General features: G+C 29.9%; 1 protein-coding gene across 1 annotated transcript; it reads right to left on the minus strand.

Annotated features, from left to right (window-relative positions):
* Positions 1-2,522: 2,522 nt before the first annotated feature.
* LOC149511947 (uncharacterized) lies at positions 2,523-5,268 on the minus strand. The gene is made up of 8 exons (XM_089753456.1): positions 5,170-5,268; positions 4,465-4,741; positions 4,118-4,381; positions 3,716-3,921; positions 3,441-3,584; positions 2,932-3,204; positions 2,688-2,832; positions 2,523-2,572 (listed from the first exon to the last, which is right to left on the minus strand). Exons 1-8 carry the CDS (start codon positions 5,266-5,268, stop codon positions 2,523-2,525), a joined length of 1,458 nt encoding a protein of 485 aa, XP_089609582.1.
* Between the last annotated feature and the right edge of the window lie 16,216 nt (positions 5,269-21,484).

Genomic DNA, 21,484 nt, shown 5'->3' on the forward strand with positions numbered 1-21,484 from the left:
TTGAAAGAAATAGGGTTTTTCTCTGAAAAACTTGAAATTGAAAGTTGAATTTAGTTACAAGCACGAATGAAATTTTAGGTTTAGTTTTTTTTTCAACAAAATATTTTTTAAATTACTAAAAAATTGTTACTTGTTAACATAAATTTGTTGATTCATTTAAGATATCTTTAGGAAACCATTCTGAAATAGTCTATTATGTTTTTTTTTCGTCTCATCTTGGCATTTGTTTTGTTTGTTTTTTCAAATTATGGTGTTTGATGAAACAACTTAATCTTGCTTGAAATGATTTATAATGCATGAAAACCATCAATAACAAAAGATGGTAGTGACCAAAGTGAAAAAAATCTTTCATCAAATGACAGTGTTTTAAATCTATGTAGTCATCAATTTCATACATTTTAAATTTTTGGTTAATGTACTAAAATAATTTGAATGTTATTACATGTATTAAACTTTGTGTCCCATCCATATTGGAACAAATTATGTATTTATAATATTCAGTTTATGAATTTAAGTTCGTTTTTATTTCTTTTAATATTTTTTATTTAATGATAATAAATAATATTAAAAGAGAATTTTAAAAAATAAATTTTTAATTTAATGACATTTGTACCTAAAAACACCTCTAAATGCCAAAATATAGCGGCGCTTTCTACTATAAATGTCACTAAATTTAGTAACGTTTTATACTATAAATGCCAATAAGTTAGTGGCGTTTTTCTAAAAATGTCACTATTTTCTCCAACACAGGTATAGATGACACTCTTAGCGGCGTTTTTGACAAACGCTGCTAATCCTTTAGGGGCATTTATAAACGTTACTAAATGTGAAAAAAAAAAACCACTAAAAGCCTAATCCCCTATAGTACCACCAAATTTTTGAAAAATAAAAAAGTTTTAATAATATTATTTTCATGCAAAATCTTAATAAATAATTAAACGGTAACAATAATAAAATAAATTTTAGTATTTTATATTCAAAAGTTAACAAAATTAAAGTACAATGATAGATAAACAAAATTAAAATATAATACTAAAATTCAATATTGACACTATGAGATATTTGACTTTTATTTAAAAAGAATTTATTTCGTTTACTAGTATATTTTATAGTTTATCATTCAAAAAAAAGTTAATGATTCGCTTTTTATTTTGTCAGAGGATTATTTATTTATTTATTTATTTATTATTATTATTATTATTATTATTATCATTATTATTTCTAATGTAAAAAGAACCATTTAAGTAAAATGTTCAAGACACCATAAAAGATGAAACATGTGACAAATTGCGATAAACAATGTCTATAAAACGGTTGAACACATGATTTCCCAAAATACCTAATTCTATTCGATTGAAAGCAAGAAAAACAACCCTTTCTGCTATTATTGTTTTCTTCTTGAAGTTCTCAACTCTTTATGCTATTTAAAATTAGAGCAATATGACTACGCAAGAGACCAATATGACGAAACTCTTCTAATAATGGATCATTTAATTGTTTATTAATGGCTAAATGGTATAAAAAGTATCTAAACTATAATTAAAAAAATATTTAATTATTTATTAATGATTAAATGGTATAAAAGTTCTTAAATTATAATTAAAAAATTATTTAAATTTTTAATTTTTCATTACAAGTAATCAACTCCTTCAGTATTTGTTTACATTCAATTAAGTCATTATTTTTTTTAAAAATAAAAATAACCTTCATTAAAATACTACTGCATTGTCCTGCTGGACTATTACATTTAATTTGTCTGGGAATCCTTCTACCCACACTTTGCTAGCATTGTTGTCCAGAGTCAATTTTGCCAAACACTGTGCCGCCTTATTCTCGTCCCTCTTTACGTGCGTACAATCCCAAGCTTGAAAGCCAAGCAGCTTTCCTTTGACATCCTCGATCAGGTTTCCTAAGAAGGACATATCCATGTTCTTCTTATTTATTTGATTAATGATCTCAACCAAGTTCCTTTCCAACACAATCTGAGAGTACCTCAATACTGCTGCAAATTTTTACCGATTCCAAAGCTGTTAATGCTTCTGCTGTCCTTGGATCAGTTACGTTCGGTTCCTTAGTGCACATTTCCGCAATAACCTGTCCCCATTGAGTTTCTGGCCACTATTCCAATACCTCCCACCTGGTTTTTATGTCCATGGCTCCATCAAAGTTTACCTTGACCATTTCTCCTGTTGGTGCTGTCCACGTACCCTTTTCCCTGGCCATTAGGTGTGTTTGTTTCTTTTGAGCTCTCTAATATTCTTCTCTATACTGTGTTACAAAACTCACACTATGAAGGTGGTCACGCAGAATTTGATTCTTAACCAGACCGTTCCTGCTTGTCCATATAGCCCAGGCAAGAGTTGAGCCTTTTCCAACGTATCCTTTTCAAAACCCTTGGTTACAACCTTCAGCCTTTCCCATACTTGCATGTTTTGTTGTCCCAAATCATTTTTAGGTAAACTTGCTCCCTCCCGATCTTCCTTGGCCTTCAGACAATTTATTATTTGTGCTCCACTGTCTCATCATTCCTGCCTCATCTCTGGCATAAAGCCTGTGACATGATCATCCTCTTCTGTAGGTTTTTGAAAATAGCCAATATCTCATGACAACATCTCCATGCAAAAATCTTAATTTTGTTAGGGAGTTCCATCTGCCATATTTTTTCCCATCCTTCCCTCTCTATTGACCCCGTTCCACTCCCCCAGTGTCCTCCTCGTGCTCATTCATTATTTGTTCCTTCCGTCTGAGGAGATGGTAACCACTTTTTACATTGTAAGTGCCATCAATCCCAAAGTGGCAAATCTGGACTTCTTTTGCCTCTCTACCACTGAGCTATATCTCTAATATTTTATCCATCATGGCTTTTGGAAAAAGTGCATTCAGTTTTCCTCTATCCGATCTTTTGGTTTCGTTATTTGTCAAAGCACTAACCTTTTCCACCACATGCTTGTTGTTATCGAGGGGCTTTGAAACAAATGAGTTTTCATTCGGTATCCAACGGTCTGCAAATATTCTGATCTGGTCCCCACTCCCCACACGCCACCTAAACCCCATTTTTAGAACCTTCCTACTTTTGCACAAGCTTCCCCATATGTCGGATGGTCTATGCCCCACTTCCGCCTCCAGGAAGAACCTTCTAGGAAAATACTTTCCTTTTAGGACTCTATAGACCAAAGAAGTTGTGTCATTCATGATCCTCCAACCCTGTTTTGCGAGGAAGGCCATATTAAAATATTCCATGTCCCTGAAGCCGAGACCCCCTTATTCTTAGTGTTGCACAGTTTGTTCCATGTCATCTAGTGGATACCCCCTCTATCCTTACTGCTCATCCACCAGTACGAGCTCACGACCATGTTCATTTTCTAACAAAGGCCTTTGGGGAATAGAAAACAAGGCATTGTATGGGAGGACGTGGATTGCAATACTGCTTTTATAAAGACCTCATTTCCCCCAATCGAGATCCACTTTTGAGTCCAATTCTCGATTCTTTTCCTCATACTATATAGCGCCCCACTGAAAGCTCGATTCTTGCCCTTCCCAATAAACATTGGCAGTCCTAGATACTTTTCTGGACTTTCGGTGATCTGAATGTTAGAAAAAAGTTTATCTCTTCCTGTCTTTCATCGCTAATATTTTTGCTGAAGAATATACCATACTTCTCATAATTTATCATTTGTCCAAACCCCTCTTCATACATCTTTAGTAGTTTTCTCACTCTTTTGCATCCTGTGGTGTTTGCTTTGATAAACAAATGATTATCATCTGCAAAGAACAAGTGAGTAATTCTCGGGCCACTAATTAATACTAGCTCGAACCCTTTACAGGAGTCCTTCCCTCTAGTGCTTGGATAGTAGGGCTGATATGCCTTCCGAGCATATCGAGAACAGATAAGGAAATAATGGATCGGCTTGTCTCGATCCCCTTTCAGGAGTTATAACATCAGATACTCCCCCATTTATAATTATTCTACAGGAAACAGTTTGAACATAGTGCATAACAACTTATATCCATTTTTCACAGAAAGCCAGCCTTCTCATGATAGATTCGATGAAGCCCCAATCTACTTTATTGTACGCTTTACTCATATCTAATTTTATTGCTCCCCAACTAGTCGTACCTTTGTCTTTTAGTTTCAAGGTGTGCAACGATTCGTATGCAATGAGCACATTGTGTGTGATCTGTCTTCCAGGGACAAAGGCACTTTGGTTTTCGCTTATATAGAAAGGTAGAACTGTCTTCAGCCTATTAGCTAAGGCTTTTGCAATGATCTTGTAGAGAATGTTGCAAAGGCTAATCGGGAGGAGTTGTGTCATTTTAGTAGGATTTTTTGTCTTGAGTACTAGCAAGAGATGAGTGCTATTTATCTCCTTCACACTGTTTCCTTCATTTAACACTCCTAAACAAAATTTAGTAACTGCTGGTCCTATCACATGCTAGAAAGTTGAAAAAATCTAGCAAGTTTACCGTTAGAGCTCGAGGCCTTAAGTGAGTTGATTTGATTGATGGCCTCCAAGATATCCTCTGATGTGAACTGGCTTGAAAGATGATTGTTCATCGCTGGGGATACCTTCGATGTAACGGTCTCCAATATTATCTCTTGATTAGTGGACCACTGCTTTGTTTTAAACAAGTCAATGAAGTACTTCATGGCCTGGTCTGTTATTTCTTTATCCCCTTCATGCCAAACCCCATCCTCATCCTCAAACCTTTTGATTGTGTCAACCCTCCTTCGTTGGGTTGCCTACACATGGAAGAATTTGGTGTTTTTGTCTCCATTCTTTAGGTAGTTTCTCCTTGACCTTTATAACCATACCATCTCCTCTTGTTGAAGCAATGTGTTCAGCTTACTTTTGATATCCAGCTCCTTTTCAAAGTCCTCATGGTTATTAAGGTAGGGTTTAATGCTTCTAATTGCTTTTGTAAGGCTTCAATACCAGCACGCAACTCGCAAAACTTTCTCCTTCCCTAGACTATAAGCTTCCTCCCCACAGTTTCTAGTTTCAATGTGAGTCCCCTACCATTATCTTCCTTCCAAGCTGATTCCACCGATATTATGCATTCTTCGCCTTTTAGCCAAGTTGCATCCCCAAACTTTTGCATCTCCCTTCTTCAGCTTGCTTGGTTTTTCCTTCGCAATATATCAACCATTATGGGGCATTGGTTAGTTACTGAACATGCCAGGTGCTGTACTATGTAATCAGGGAACATCTCTCCCATTGCACTACATGCAAGAACCCTATCCAATCTTTCCATAATTGTGGTTTCCATGTCTTGACCCCTCCACCATGTAAATTTGGGTCCCACATATCCCAGGTAATATAAACTAGTTTCGACAAGTGTGGATCAAAAAGCACTCATCTGCCATTCCGGTCTAACGTTTCCCTTTTCTTTCTTGTTATCCCAGAGGATCTCGTTGAAGTCTCCAAGGCATATCCATGGCATGGTGTTGTTTTGGGCTAGCCTCTGTAGTACATTCCATGTTTGGTCTCTTGCCCTCACTTCAGGTTCCCCATAAAACCTGGTTAACTTCCGTATCTTCCCTTCTGGTCTGTTGTTTTCATGTCAATGTGATATTTTCAGTAGCTCCGTAATTCCATTTCCATTTCTTCCTTCCACATCATTCCCAGGCCACCACTCCTCCCAATCGTGCCCATCTCGAACATACCTTGTAATTTACACTTCATTTTTATTCTATCTAGTCTCTTAGTATTTATAATAGTTTCACACAGGAAAACCACTTGGGGACTTCTCTTTTTATTAGATCCTGAGGATTTCGATCTGTCCGTGGGTTCCTAAGCCCATGACAGTTTCAAACGATGCATTTTCATTATTCTCTGCGAGACTGGTACCGAATCTCCAGCATTTGCTCAATTATGTAGCTGGATGGTTCCGTTTCCATCGTCCTACTTCTTTTTTCCCCCATGTCAATTTTCATATCGCTGATTCTGTCCAGGCCATGCTTTCTTTTCCCTTGTTCTAATTTTATGCCCCTTGTATTTTTTTTAGGCTCTCTTGCTAGCTTCTTCCATTTTGTCTTGCGTAGATCTGTTCCTATTTCATTAGTGTTGCATGGAACGTCTCCCATCTATTTGTCCTTCTTAGGAACACCACACATTCCCACGTGAGTCATATTTTTGCATGGGTCATATTCAATCTGCTTTTCTTTCTCGGTTGTCCCACTTGTTTTTACGTGAGTCATATCCCTTACTTTTTAGATATCCTTCTGTAAAGTACACAACACATTGTCGAATATGCCCTTTAATGGTACGTCTAAAAAACCATGCAGTGATTCCTTCTTATTCTGCAGATTTCCCTACCCTTTATCCACGTGCACCCCTTCCCCAGTTAAGGCCCCTCCCTCGTGGGCTCCACCTATTATCAGATTCTCTTTCCCCTTGGTGCCAGGATTCTTCCACGTTCCAAATCTCCATAATTTTTGTTGATTTTTCCCTGATATTTTTCGATCCATTTATCTCCACCAGTGGATTTTTAGGGTGATAAGAATTTGACTCCTATACGTTACATTCACTGACACCCTCCGGATTACGTGAGTCCTCCAGGATCAAACGCTGGGTCATTTCCCCCTCCACCGTCGCCTTAGGTTGTCTGCCACCCTCTGTACCTTTATTCCACTATCTTCTATTATTCATTGCTTCTTTTGAGTTTTGGCTTCCTCTATCCCATGTTGTTGTTTTTTGTTTCAAAAAAGATGCCCTCATCCAACTTCCATACTACTTGGCTCAGAGACGTTTGATGATTCACTGTTTTCCTCACAATCATCCTCGATATGACCTAATCTGCCACTGATGTAACAAAAACATGGTAGTCGCTCGTTGCTTAATCTTCCCTTTGTCTGTGCTCCAATCTCTCCATCTGTTATTAGGACCTAAGAATCAAATAGCGGAATAACGGCCGCAAAATTACAGTAACACCATTAATCGCCATTGCTATTGGAGGAAATGTAATTAAAAAATTTATTCACAATTAAAATGGTATGTAACGGCTTTAAGAAAATGGAGTAACGAGAAATAGTGATAATAACGGACCGTTATCGTCGTTATCTCTATTTTCCTCCTCATAGATCATCAATTCAAGTTATAAGAAAAAAAATAAAATTTCAACATTGCCAAGAATCAAAATAAAGCAACAAGCCTGCAAAAGTAACAGCAAAAGTAAAAAAAAAAAAAAAAAAAACTTAAAACCTCAGTTTCAAAATCAATTTAAAAAAAGTTAGAAAATAGTATCAAATTATTTATCAACCATTCAATCAGCAGTAATCCTAGCTCAATCTGTAAATTACCTAAATGCAAATCAACCTCAAGTTCTCAGTCAATAATCAAGATCAAAGAATGTAAGAAGAGAAAGCTAAATTACATTTTTTTTTTTGTAAAATTTTTGTAAAATGATGTCTATCTTTATGAGAATTTGAGAGAGACAAGCAAGATACTCTGTAGGCACTAGGCGAGTGATAGTGATAAGGGGATGCAAGAGAATGTGAGAGATGAAAAAAAAAGAGAGGGAGAAGAAGAAGATTCTCTAGGGTAAGAGGCATGAAGAATAAGAATAGAAAAAGAAGAATAGAAAAGAGAGTGAGCTAGGTCTGCTAGGATTAGGTAGCCAAAATTGGAGGATATTTGGGGTCACATGAGTGGAGTGGGACGGGTGGGGTAGAGGTAGCGGTAGGGGATGGATGAGTTTTTTATTTAATTTTGTAACTAATTTTTGAATTTTTTTAGATAAAATTTAATTAGAAGTATTGAGAATTTATAATTAAAAAAATTAAAGGATTAATAATTTAATATAATACATATAGAGATTTTAGATGAAATTTTTTGATAAATTTATTTGTATAAGTTAGATGAAAAAAATTAAAATTAAAAATTATATTTTTATTTTGTTATATATTAATTTATGATTTTGTATTTGAAATTTAATAATTTTTTTGTTGTTTTGGTATTTATATTATTGTCAATTTTTTTTATATTAGATTAATTCTTATTATTTTTGTGTAATATTTGAAGATTCTATTTATTATATAATTATGGAAAGTGATTTGTGATAAAAAAATTTATATCAATTAGTGTATAAAAAAATTTAAGTTACTTAATAAATTTAGCATTTTATGATCTATTACTCTTAAGATTAAAAACTAAAAATTAAAAAATATAAGTTTAAAAATTTTTAATTTTTGAAATTTTTTTAGATAAAATCTAACTAGAGGGATTAAAGATTTATAACTGAAAAAATTAAGGGATTAATAATTTAATATGATATATATAGAGATTTTAGATGAAAACTTTTTATAAATTTTTTTTGTATAAGTTAGATGAAAAATAATTAAAATTAAATATTGTTTTTTGATTGTATTATATATTATTTATAATTTTGCATCTAAAATTTAATAATTTTTTGTTGTTTTGGTATTTATATTGTTGTCAATTCTTTTGATATTAGATTAATTCTTATTATTTTTGTCTAATTATTGAAGATTGTATTAATTATATAATTATTGAAAGTAATTTGTGATTAAAAAAAATTATATCAATTAGTGTATCAAAAAGATTAAATTACTTAATAAATTTAGTATTTTATGATCTATTACTCTTAAGAATTAAAACTAAAAATTAAAAAATTTAGCTTAAATTTAATTTTAAATGATGCAATAAGTAACATTAATATTTCTAAGTATAAGTTTATTTTGTTTTTATACAAAATAGCAAGTATACTATCGCATGCAGAGTTCCTGAGTAAAGGAGTAGAAGGTGCACCGAGTGATGATATAGGTTGGCATTTTAGAACATCTGTGCCAAATACAAAAGGAAATGTTTCATATAAACTTTGTGGTAAAGTTGTAAAAGGAGAAATAACACGTTTTAAGGAACACATTGCTTATAAAACTGACAATATTGCACCATCCCCAACGTTACTGATATGTTATGTTTTTATAATTCCTTTGAAAATATTATTGTTAAATTTTTAGTAAAAATTATAAAACTGCAAAAGCATGTGCAACTAATTTTCTCCTTTTTTTTTACTATATTATTAATAGGTATAATAAAAGAAAGTATGATGAAACTCCCCCAAAAAAGCAAATGAAAAAAATGACAACAAAAGAAGAAAAAATAAATTTTTATCACAGTTAAGAGGAAAAGATGATTATGAAAGATTTATTGATGAAAACACCACTAGTAGACTAGTCATGCGAGATAGTATCTAATAACAACATGATTGGCACAAAAAACAAGAATTCATACAAAGAACTAGTGGTTGGAGTAACATATATGAAGAAAGATGAAGCTCTCATGGCTCAGTTGCTGAATATTTTGAAGATAAAATAAAGAAATCAACTCCAAATGAGTCTGAATTTTTATTAAGAGAAGCTATACCTGAATTGCTTAGAAGTAAGAGTTCAAGGAAACAAAAAATAAGTGATTCATTTTTAAAGACATTAAAAAGAAAGATAGGTGAATCAGTATCAAAATTTTTTATATATGATTAACTTCCTTTTCAAATAGCAAATTCTTCATGGTTCTATAATTTGATTTTTGTAGCAGTAAAAGTTGGCCAACATGTAAAACTTCCAACATCTTAAAGTTTTAGATGTGTATTTAGAGTCTGATTATCAATAAGTTCATGAATGGGTTAATAGATTAAAAGCTTATTGGAATGAACTAGGTGTCACTTTGATGTGTAATGATTGGACCAACAGTTTGAATTAAATGCATATCATTAATTTCCTTATTTATTATAGTAAAAGGACCGGTTTTTAAAATTCTATAGATGTCTCAAGGGTTCATAATAAATATACAGTTTGAATCAAATACATATCATTAATTTCCTTGTTTATTATAGTAAAAAGACTAATTTTTTTAAAACTATAGATGTCTCAAGTGTTCGTAGTAGAGATGCAAACTTTTACTATAGATTATTGGATAAAGCTATGGAAGAAATTAGAGAAAAATCATTGTTTAAATAATCACTGATAATTAGGCAGCACTTAAGGCCGCACTTAAGGCCGCAAGAAAAAGATAATGGAAAAAAGAAAACATTTGTATTGGACAACATGTTCAACTCATTGTTTGAACTTGTACCTTGAAGATATTACCAAGAAAAAATATGATAAAGGTTTTAGATGATGTAAAAAAAGTGACTTTTTTTTATATACAATCACATTTTGACTGTTAATTTGATGAAGAAATATACGCAATAGAAGCAAATACTTCATCCGACTCTTACTTGATTTGCCACTCATTTCATAAAATTGGAAAAAATAACAAGGTAAAAGCTAGGTTTGAGAGAGATGTTCAATTCAAAGGTTAGTACTTAGTAATTAATACAACTATTTAAATCCGGCATTTTTTATGATATCATTATTTAAAATATTAATTTAAAATATATTATTGTAAAAATTTATTGATGAATATATAAGAATTTAAAGAATCAAAATAGGGACAACAAAAATCAAGACGTGCTTATGAAGCCAAAAAAATCATTTCTGGAAAAAAGCAAGCGATATAATAAAAGTTTATGAACCTTTGGTAAAATTGTTGTGCCTTGTGGATGGTGATGAAAAACCAACAATGGGTTTTATTTACGAGATTATGGATAGAGCTAAACAAGTAATTCAACAAAATTATTGTTATTCTATTTAATATAAAAAGATTATTGATAACAGATGGAGTTTCATACACTTTGACGTGCATTTAGATAGTAAGTAAACCAAGAATATAGATGGGATTTAAAAAATATGTTTATTTTTTATACTTTAATATAATATTGTTATGAATTATGTTTAGATTACTATCTATATCCATAATTTCAATTTGGAGTGGAACATTCTACAAATGTATTTAAAGAAACATTAAAGGTATAAAAATAGTTATTGAAATATTAGAACCTTTGATAGATACTCAAATCAGAATAATTAATCAGGTTAATATTTAATACTATTTTGTAACTTTAACATTTATTTTATGTATTAAAAATTAAATTATTTTTTATTATTCATTTATTATTTTATTTTCAATTGATGCAATTGTTATTATTTCAAGACATACATGAAACATTTGGTATTCCACAAACACAAAAAGTTTGGAAGCAAATGAATCCAGGTAAATAGTAAATTAAATAATTATAATTTATTTATATTATTTAATTATATGGCACATTCAAATTTAATTTTAAAAATTTTATACATTTGAGTGGTTGATGATATATGGCACTTGTGTTCTTGAATCACAAAAACTAGTAATCAAAGTGCTTAGTCAAACAACATTTGTAGCAAATTGTGAATGTAATTGGAGCACATTTAGCTATATTCACACCAAAGCAAGAAACAACTTAAAGTTTGAAAAACTTCAGAAACTTGTATATACCTATTACAACATGAGGCTGAGGATGAGATATAAGAAAAGAATAAGCATTGACAAGATAAATAATAGTTTTAATCTTATTTGCCTTGACCATATTTTTTAAGATGATGATCCATTAACAAAATGACTACAGGAAAAAAAAATCCTCTATTAGATGGTCAAAACTCTAATTGGTTGCCCGCAAATAATTCTAATAATGAAATGAATGTTTAAAAATCATGCCAATCTCAAAAAAAGAATATGTCTCATTCAAGTTCAAGTCCAACACCAAATCAAAGTGATAATGGTAGGGGTTTAAGTTTTGAAGATGATAATGATGATGGTGATGGTGATGATGCAAAATTTGATGATAATATGGATGCCAATCGACTTTACAACCCACTTGGAGGAGAATTTGGGCTTGCTGTTACTGGTGAATTTTTTACTAACATGGCAAAATATGGGGTAAACCCATCTGCTAAATCTAGTAAGGGTTAAAGTGACCGTACAGCTCAATCAAAAGGAAAAGCCAAGAAGCACCACTATGATATTTCTATAGGTTTTTCATCTTTAGGTAAGAAACCAAATTCTAGTAACTTTGAGTATAGTGAATCATCTGCTAGTACTCAAAGATGTTATTATCCATTGAAACAACCTAATTTTCAACCTCTTTATGGTTATCCACCTATATATATGGTTATTATCCATCTCCAATGTGTCATCCACCTCCTCAAATGTATCTTCCACCTCAAATGTATCTTTCACCTCAAATGTATCCTTTACCACAAATGTATCCCCTACCACAAATGTATCATCCTCAAATATATCATCCACCTTAAAATAACGGTTAGTTTGTAAAAATATTAATTTTAAATGAAATTATAAAAAAAGTCTAAAATCCTACAAGAAGTTATGAAATGAGTATAAAAAAATAAGTTGTTAAATATAATTGTTTTATAGCTTCATGTAAAAATATAACTTTAAAGGTTTCCAAAATTTTTTAGGGGGACCAAGGCCTCCTTTAGCTCCAATGACCATCTTCCCATGCTTTTTCCTTCCCCCTTTTTCTTTTCTCTCCTCTCTATCCCTTTCTCCTCTCCTCAACCCCCATTCACTTCCCCAATTGATCAACCACTAGCCACTCTTTACTTTCATCACTTGCTAGAGCCTCCATTGTTGCTTCGATTTGAATCATGTCCAAATCGCCCCTTTCTTCCTCCCTTTTCCTCCTCCATTCACTACTTATCTTTCTTCTCATTCTCTTCATTTCTTTTCCTCGTTTGTTTTATTTGTTATATTTATTTATTTAGTATTTATTATATTTCTATGCATGATTTGGATGTTGAATTATTGTATTATACAATTGTATTAATATTTATATAAACGATTTTTATTGGGTTTGTAATTGAAAAATTAGCTTAAAAGTTAAAAAAAAAAAATCAGTCCTTTTGAGAGAGGATCGATCCTCTAAGAATAGGGATCAATCCTCAATCACAAGCATCGATCCTCAAAATATAACACAAATACTAAGCATTAGTGATGGCAATCTGCCTTTTAGCGACAAAACTTTTGTCATTAAAATTTGAAAGCCAAGTTTATTGAGTTTTTACTGAAATTTCCATCGCTAATATATTTTAGTGACAAATTTGTAAATTTATTTTGTAAAATATTTCAAAAAGATAACCTTTTAGATGGAACTTCATTAGTAACATTTTTAGCGAAGGAATATTAATTTTAATTTCTTTGATTTAGTTAAAATGCAGATTTTTTAGCAACAGAATTAGAGTATTAATGATGAAATTTTTTGTTGCTAATTATTTAATCATTACAAATGGAAAAATCTTTTAGCAACAAAATACTTTTAGTAATTGTCACTTTTTGACAAAGTTTTAGCGACGGAATTTTGGGTAAATCTCATTTCCCTTGACAAAAAGACGCTAAAAGTCTTTTTTTCTGGTAGTGAAATATCTTAAATCATAATGCCTTTCTTTTATATTAAAAAAAATATTTCTTTTTCCAACTACAAATTATATTCTTGTTTGCCTTTTCACACATTTAGCTTTTTTATAAAAAATTTTATCACGAAATTTTAATATTTTCTAAAAATATGTATAATTTTTTAGTTAACATGTTTTTTTTTTTCCAAAAGTGCTTTAATTGTTTCAAGAATTGCTTTCTTTTTTAAATAAAATGTAAAAGTTTTCTTGTAATTTTTTTAAATAATAAATGTATATAGTTATGAATAAAAATGCATAAATATTTTAAATAAAATTTCTTATGAATTTTTTAATGATCATACTCAAAAATATAATTTCTGAATGTTTGTATTAAGGATTAATATAAATAATGATCATTGTGTTGTAACTTAATTCTCATTTCACTTTGAACTTGAACTAAAGTTTTTATCTTACAATGCTATTTTATATTCATCCAAAAGAATTTATTAACACTGGAACCAAAAGGCTACAATCAATTAGTTGTAAACTGCATAACTGTATGCAACAACACAGCTGAAATGCCACATGAAGTATAAAAGAAAAGAAAAATAAGCTTTGCTGCACCCCGACAATCCACAAAAAAAAAAGAAAAAAAAAAGCGCATCTTGAACTCACTGTCAAAGAATAAAACTACAAAAAAATAAAAATTCATAATTTTAATTTCAAATGATAATGGCTTATTTTCATTTTTTTTTATAAAATTTAAGGGTTATGTAGGTATTATCTCTTCTAAAATTTAAGAGAGACCAAAGTAATGATTAAATACAAAATCAATAAAAAAAGTTTTCTCACCTAAAAATTTTAAAAAAAATTATACGTTCATAACTTTCTTAAAATTACATCTGTGGAATAATTACAATTTATTTTCAAACTTTTTATAAAAAATTTACATAATGCAAATGCAAGAGAATACAAGAAAATTCAAATTATTAGTTAACCTATATATATATATATATCTAAATTTTATTAATTAAAACACAATCCTAATTTAAGAATTCAAATATGTACAACAGTAAATAAATAGATATGTAAACAAAAAAATAATAAGAAGAAGAAACTAAGAAAACTACAATACTTGAAAAAAAATCTAAATAAAAAAACAAAACTAAATAAAAAGAAATAGCAAAGTACTTATCATCAAACTTCTATATGGATGTCAACTTCGGTGGAAGTGGTGATGACAGTATTGGTCCACACTCCCGTAAACCTCTCAAACAACGAAATCAACGTCCTCCTTGGAGTAACGCTTTCTCTGAACTTGGTGGGTTTAGGTTTAATTTCGACAGCTATTTTTCTCTTAAATTACAACTGATCCTAAATCAAACCAACGAACTTTCTCCAAAAAAAATAAAAATACTGTCAGCAAATTTTTTTCTCTTTTTTTATCAATTCATTATTTCTTGTGTTTGTGTGGGTTCTTTAAATAGAGATTTAATCCTAATTTTAATAGGAGTTCAAATTTGAAAACAATTACCCTAACTTCTTTTTACTCAATTTTAATCTCAAAAATCCAAATAAAACAAATTTTTAAGGATTTCAATCCTTTTTCAATCCCAATTCTTTTGTTTTCTTAATTTCAAACTCTCTCCTTTTTGAACAACTAAAAATAATAATAAAAAATAAAATAGAAATTTAACTCTAATTAGAACCTTAGACTAAATAGGGTATCTACAGTTGCCCTCTTTATATATTTTTTATGAAATAAGAATTATACAAAAATATAGACACCCATTATGCCTGGATCCTAATCTACCAAAATTTTTTTGAAAGGACTTTTATAAACAAAGGCTCAACAACTTCATAAAATTTAAAAGACTCATTTCATTAGAGGCTCAATAACTTTGAAAAATTATAAAGACTCTTCTCTTCAGAAGTTCAACAACTTCAAAAAATTTAAAAGACTTTTCTCATCAAAGGCTCAATAATTTTTTGAAAAATTTAAAAGGCTCCTCTTATCAAAAGCTAAATAATTTTTATAAATTTAGAAAGTTTCTCTCATCATAGACTCAACAACTTTTATAAATTTAAAAAGTTCCTCTTATTAGAGACTCCACAACTTTTTGAAAATTTTAAAAGGCTCCTTTCATTAGAGGCTTAACAACTTTTTGAAAAATTAAAAAGGCTCATCTTATCAAAAGCTCAACAACTTTTGTATAATATAAAAGGCTCCTCTCATTAGAGGCCATGAAACTGTAAAAGTTTAAAATACTCCTCCCATTAGAGGCTTAAGGGTTATTGAAAAACATAAAAGCTTTACAATACTCCTCTTATCAGAGGCTTAATGGCTATTGAAAAACATAAAAGCTCTTCTCATTAAAGGTTATAAAACTTTAAAAAATTAAAAACTCTTCTCATCAGAGGCTATAAAACTTTGAAAATTTTAAAAGGTTTTCCTTAACCAAGGTTTACCAATTTTCCTTCAAATTATTACCTTCATTCAAAGGTTAAAATTCTTATCTTTGACTTTTTTTTTCTCAACTGAGGATTGAAATCCATCTTTGAAAAGTTTCCTCAACCAAAGATTAACAAATTCAAAACTTCTTTTCATGAAATTCTCAACCTCTCACTAAAGTCAAAATTTTGTAGGCAATGAATGCCATGATAATGATGTAAATGCAACAATTTAGATTCTCACTTAAATGATGCAAATGCATGTCTTGAAATAATAATGCAAATGCAATACTCTAAACCATGATTCAAATGTTCACTAAACGATGCAAATGTATGTCCAAACCCTTATACAAATGCAATTATCAAAATAAAGATTCAAATATTCACCAAATAATACAAATGCATGGTCTGAACATTGATGCAAATGCAACATTCAAACCAATAATCTATATATTCAGCAAATAATGCAAAGGTCCGAACATTGATGCAAATGCAACATTTAAACCAATAATCTATATACTCATCAAATAATGCAAAGGTTCGAATATTGATGCAAATGCAACATTCAAAACAATGGTCTATACACTCACCAAATAATGGAAAGGCAGGGTTCAAACAACCATCCAAAATAGTGATCTATATACTCACCAAATAATACAAAGGCATGGTTCAAACAATAATGCAAATGCAACATCCAAAACAATGATCTATATACTCGTAAAATAATGCAAATGCATGGTTCAAACAATAATGCAAATACATGATTCAAACAATAATGCAAATGCAACATCCAAAACAATGATTTTAATTACCTTAAAAAAGTCACTCTTTTTATATTGGTTTGAAAATCACCTATCATTCATTCATTACAGTGCAACAATTCAAATTTGAGTTTTTTTTTTTCAAAATTCACAAAAAAATCCAATAACAATTGCCCAAAAAGGTTGTTAAGACTTCATTTCGACAAAATGTTCATATTCTCATCTTAAACATATCCAATGACAATAGAAAATTACCCCACATAACTTATTTTCCATGATCAAGAAGAAAATGAATCAATTCTTCATTTTTGTTTTAAAACATGTGATCCAATCTCTTGGGAAACAATTGATTTCTACCAAGAAAGAATATGGTGGATTGTAGTTGTGTCTTTTCAAAAAACTGAAATAGTACTACAAGATCTTGGCTATCAAAGTTAACTATGCCATAGGATAAGAAAGAGAAATCAATGCTTCCTCATCAAGGCTCACAAATAATAGTTTTCATTAAAAGCATAATTTATTTGGCACTCTTTGAAGTTCTTAATATGTGGCACTTTAGCAAATATCAAGACTAGCTATGATAGACTCAAAATTTTTTGAAAAAGAAAGAAATGGTTCAAATTCGTAAAAATTATTCAAAGTGCAGCTAATGCTAGATTTCTTAAAGGTCTTGAATGCTCATTTATTCATTCAAACTCCTTTTTCTTTTAAGGCTTCTTGCTTTTCCCTAGTATTATAGATGAAAAATCATAAGTTTTCTCTAGTTTACCCATTTCACCCTAGAGTTTCATTCTTTCTTCTTTTTTTTTTCATTTTTTGAATTATTTCACTATGCATTTGAAACTCAAAATTCATCCATAATCAAATAATAATGAATTCCTAAGGAACAACTTGTCCAACTTAGGTATCCATACATGATTAAAATAGACTTTTTGAAAGATGTAACATAGGCTAGGGTTTAGAGTTTAGAAAAAAAAGATAATAGGCCCAAAAATGTATTTAAAGGTGATCAAATCGAAAATTATTTTCTTTTCATAAGGACATTTGTCTTTTTAATTTTCCAAGCATGTTTTTTATTTTTTTATTTCTTTTTTCCTTATGTTGCGACGTCTCGGAACCTGAGGGTGGGGTGACCCAAAAGCTAGACAAATGGAGAAAACTTAGAAAATGAGGGATTAAAAAAATATTTTTAATAAAAAAATAAAAGAGTTGCCACCAATCTTTTTTAAAATGTGATTAACCACCCAAAAATTTTTATCCTTTTAATAATACATTTTAAAATAGGTTTAAAAAGTTTTAGAAAAAGAAAAATGTATGGCATACGAAATTAGAGTTGAGTCCAAGAATTATTTATGCGTGGAAAATGATTAGTACTCTTACAATGCCCGTCGAAGATGATACCAATTGATTGCATGTTATCCTTTAATTTTAATTAAAATGGTCCTATTTACTTAATGTTTAAAATTAATTCCTTTTCTTTTTTTTAATTTTTTTAAAAATCAAATTTACAAACAAAAGCTTTTTTTAAAACAAAAACAAATCAAATTTAAAAAAAAAAGTTTTTTTTTAATTTTTGGATCAAGATGAAAACACTTTAAATATCAAAACATTTTTTCTACTCTCCTATAATTAGGTAGAGCTTCAAAAATATTTTTAATTTAAAAGTTTTCAAATTGCCCCATAAAACCAAAGTAACACCTCTTATAAATAATAATTATCAAAAGTCTTCCTATAGTTAAGTAAGACCTCGATGATTATATTTACTTAATCTATTATCTTATTTTAAAACATTAAAAAAATAATTTTTGAAAATAAATGCATGAGATGTATGAATATAATAACATGTGATAGATGTATAACAATATAATATAGATGACAAAGTATGAATGCATGATAATATAAAAATGCATGTGATGACAAGGTAAAATGAAATGCAAATGCATGATTGATTTATGGTTTAAGGGTTAGTTTTGGGGTTTGGGTCGGTTTGGGGTCTAGGTTAGGATTTAGGGTTTTAGGGTTTGGGTTAGATTAGGTTTTTAGGTTTAGGGTATAGGGTTTTAGTGTTAGGGTTTAAGGTTTGGATTTAGGGTTTGAGATTTAGGGTTTGGATTTAAGGTTTGATGGGAGATTCAAGGTTTCAAGTTTGTGGTCTCAATTTTGGGGTTTCAAGTTTTTTTTTTTTTTTTAGTTTTATAGAAATAGAGATAAAATAAATGCAAATTACAAAAGTGCCATTAATGAATGCATGTGCCAAATGCATGACTTAGAAACATAATTACAAACTAAGGTATTTTCAAACTTGATATCACAAAACATGTAATGCATGAAATTTTCAGAAAGAAATAGATCAAACATAAAACTTTTCCAACTTTTGAAGTGTTCCACCATTTTTTTTTATGTTCTTCAAAATCGAACCAAACAAACATAAAAAAACATCCAAATAACCCATTCAACTAGCATTTGTCCATTGAAAAATTAATCCAACTCATTGAAAATTTAGTAGACATGACAAAAATACAATCCAATACATAAGATCAAGCAACATTTGGCCATAAATGGATGAGCAAGTTTCGGCCAAGCAAGGAAACTACCGTGGTCGAATACTTTATGGCATTTCCACAACTTGTTTTCATTTTTCTTAACTCAAACATGTATCAAACTTGAAGATATTCATCATGTAGAGACAATTTTAGTCACTAAAGAAATTTCATCAAACATGTAGTATACTAAAATAGCAAGAAAATCATATGAATAAGAACATAAACCAACACAAAGTATACATCAATATCTACTCAAATTTCATGCAAGATACAAGTAAACTCATCATCTAGTCATCATAAGTTTCACTTAAAAGCAAGGGAATCATCAAAATGAACCATAAAGAGGTTCAGCCATGAATGATTCAAGCTTGGTCATGATTTTTTTATTTTTTTAAATATTTTATCTCAAATCAAGCTATGAATCAGTTAATTGAGCTTTTAGATCAAATTTGAAGCTAAAAACACATAGAACTAAAGATTTTTTACATAAAAATAAAGAAGCAAATATGAAATATACTATGCAAATGTGATGAGATATGCCATGAAATGCAAGAATGTGTACTAGAAATTATACCTTTAAAAATGCTTTCTAAGTTTTTCTATTTTTTTCTTATTTTTTCCACTGATTTTTTCATCTTCTCCTCTTCCCTCCTTCTCCAACGTAAAAGGCACATTCCCTTGGAAAAATATCTCATGCAATAATCAACAATAGCCCTTGGATTTGAAACTCACTAATGGTTAAAAATTCTTCCTTGTTTTCTCTGCAAGAAGCCAACCTTAGCTATTAGATCAAGACTCCTTATAATATCTAATGGTCCACCTTGTTCACTGTAAAGATTAGATTTTTACAACCGCCAAACCAATGAAAAGACTATTTTGCTATTAGCACAAAGTTTTCAATATATAGGTCATTTTCTTAGAAATCAATGTTCTTATGCTCATTTTTGGGATTCTAAAGTACCAAAAATTATGAAATATTATGAAATTAAGACCTAAAAGTTTTCATGAAAATCCAATCTTGAAAAGGTTAAATTATGAAAATACCTCGAAGGGGTATTTTGCTAATTTCACACCTCATAAGGTACAGTTATGATCCTGAACGGATCAAAAATCATCAAATATTATAAAATCATGATTTGAAAAGTTTCATGAAAAATCAACCTCAAAATGATCAAATTACGAATTTAACTTTAAAGGGCATTTTGATAATTTTACACCTCCCGAGGTACAATCAAGGTTTTCAAATTTCCAAAAATCATAAAATAGTATCAAATCATGATCTAAAGCTTTTCAAAAAATTGTTATTGGAAAAAGTCAAATTATGAAAATATCCCTAATGAGCATTTTGGTAATTTTACACCTCCCAATGCGCGATTTGGGTTTTTAGTACATTAAAAATCATTAAAAAGATATTCATTTATGATATAAAAATTTTCATGAAAATTTGACTTCAAGAAAGGCAAATTACGAAAATACTCCTAAGGGGTGCTTTGGGAATTTTACACTTTCCAATGTGCAATAGAACTTTTTAGTGCTTTAAAAACTATCAATTTCAAATTTTAACCACAGTGATTCTAATTTGGTTATGAATTTGCGGATTGACCCAAGTTCTATCCCTTTTTATCAAGTTTGATCAATTTTGACTAAATTTGACTAATTTTGACTTTGATAATCAAGTTTGATTAACTTTGACAAGAGTTGACTTTAGGCATTTGACTCAAATTGGTCCAAATTTTGATTTTAGAAACTCGTCAAAAATTGAAAAAAAAAATTAGATATGAACTAGGTTGAATTTGAAGTGTTTTACAAATGACTAAAATTTTGTTCGAACAAAATTAAATGTCTACAACTGCCTTTCTTTACATATTTCTGAGAATCAAGAATATTGTAAAAATCAAAGACACCAATTTTTTTTTTACACCAAAGGAAGAAAGAGGTCTGTTTGCATATGCTTGTTTGTTTATTCTTATGTTGGAGGAGGTTTTTTTGTTTATTTTTTATTTTTTGTTTTGTTTTATGGTTTTTGTTTTGTTTTATTTTGTTTTATTTTATTTTATTTTTGTTTAATGTTTTTGAAAATTCTAAAATCTTAACCTTTAAATTAAAAAAAAAAATTGCACGAAGGACTTACAAATCATGACACTGAAAATAGATTCATCTCGAAATATTTATGAATCTTGCCTTGAAGATTTAGGGATTATACTTGGAGGACTTTAAAATTGTGTGAAGGACTTTGAAATTGTTAAAAAAATTTTGGAGTTTTGCCCGGAAGTCTTAGAAATTATTCAAAAATTCAAGGATTTGCCAAGAGGTCTTTGGAATTCTTTTGAAAATTTAAGACTTTACCTAGAGGACTAAAAAATCATTAAAAAAATTTAAGATTTTGCCCTGAGGTCTTAGAATTCTTTAAAAAATCTAAGGTTTTGCCCGAAAGTCTTGGA

This window comes from Durio zibethinus, chromosome 24, assembly GCF_047325235.1.
Source record: "Durio zibethinus cultivar Kanyao isolate XHJ-2024 chromosome 24, ASM4732523v1, whole genome shotgun sequence".
NCBI lineage: Eukaryota > Viridiplantae > Streptophyta > Magnoliopsida > Malvales > Malvaceae > Durio > Durio zibethinus.

Excerpts from the sequence above, each read along its gene's own strand:
- LOC149511947 (XM_089753456.1), bottom strand. The coding sequence starts at position 5,268 with ATGGAAACCACAATTATGGAAAGATTGGATAGGGTTCTTGCATGTAGT. Across the intron at positions 4,742-5,169 it reads TACAGCACCTGGCATGTTCA|GCAACCCAACGAAGGAGGGT; the intron begins GTAACTAACCAA and ends TTCCATGTGTAG. Across the intron at positions 3,205-3,440 it reads TCTCGATTGGGGGAAATGAG|GGTTGGAGGATCATGAATGA; the intron begins GTCTTTATAAAA and ends CTCGCAAAACAG.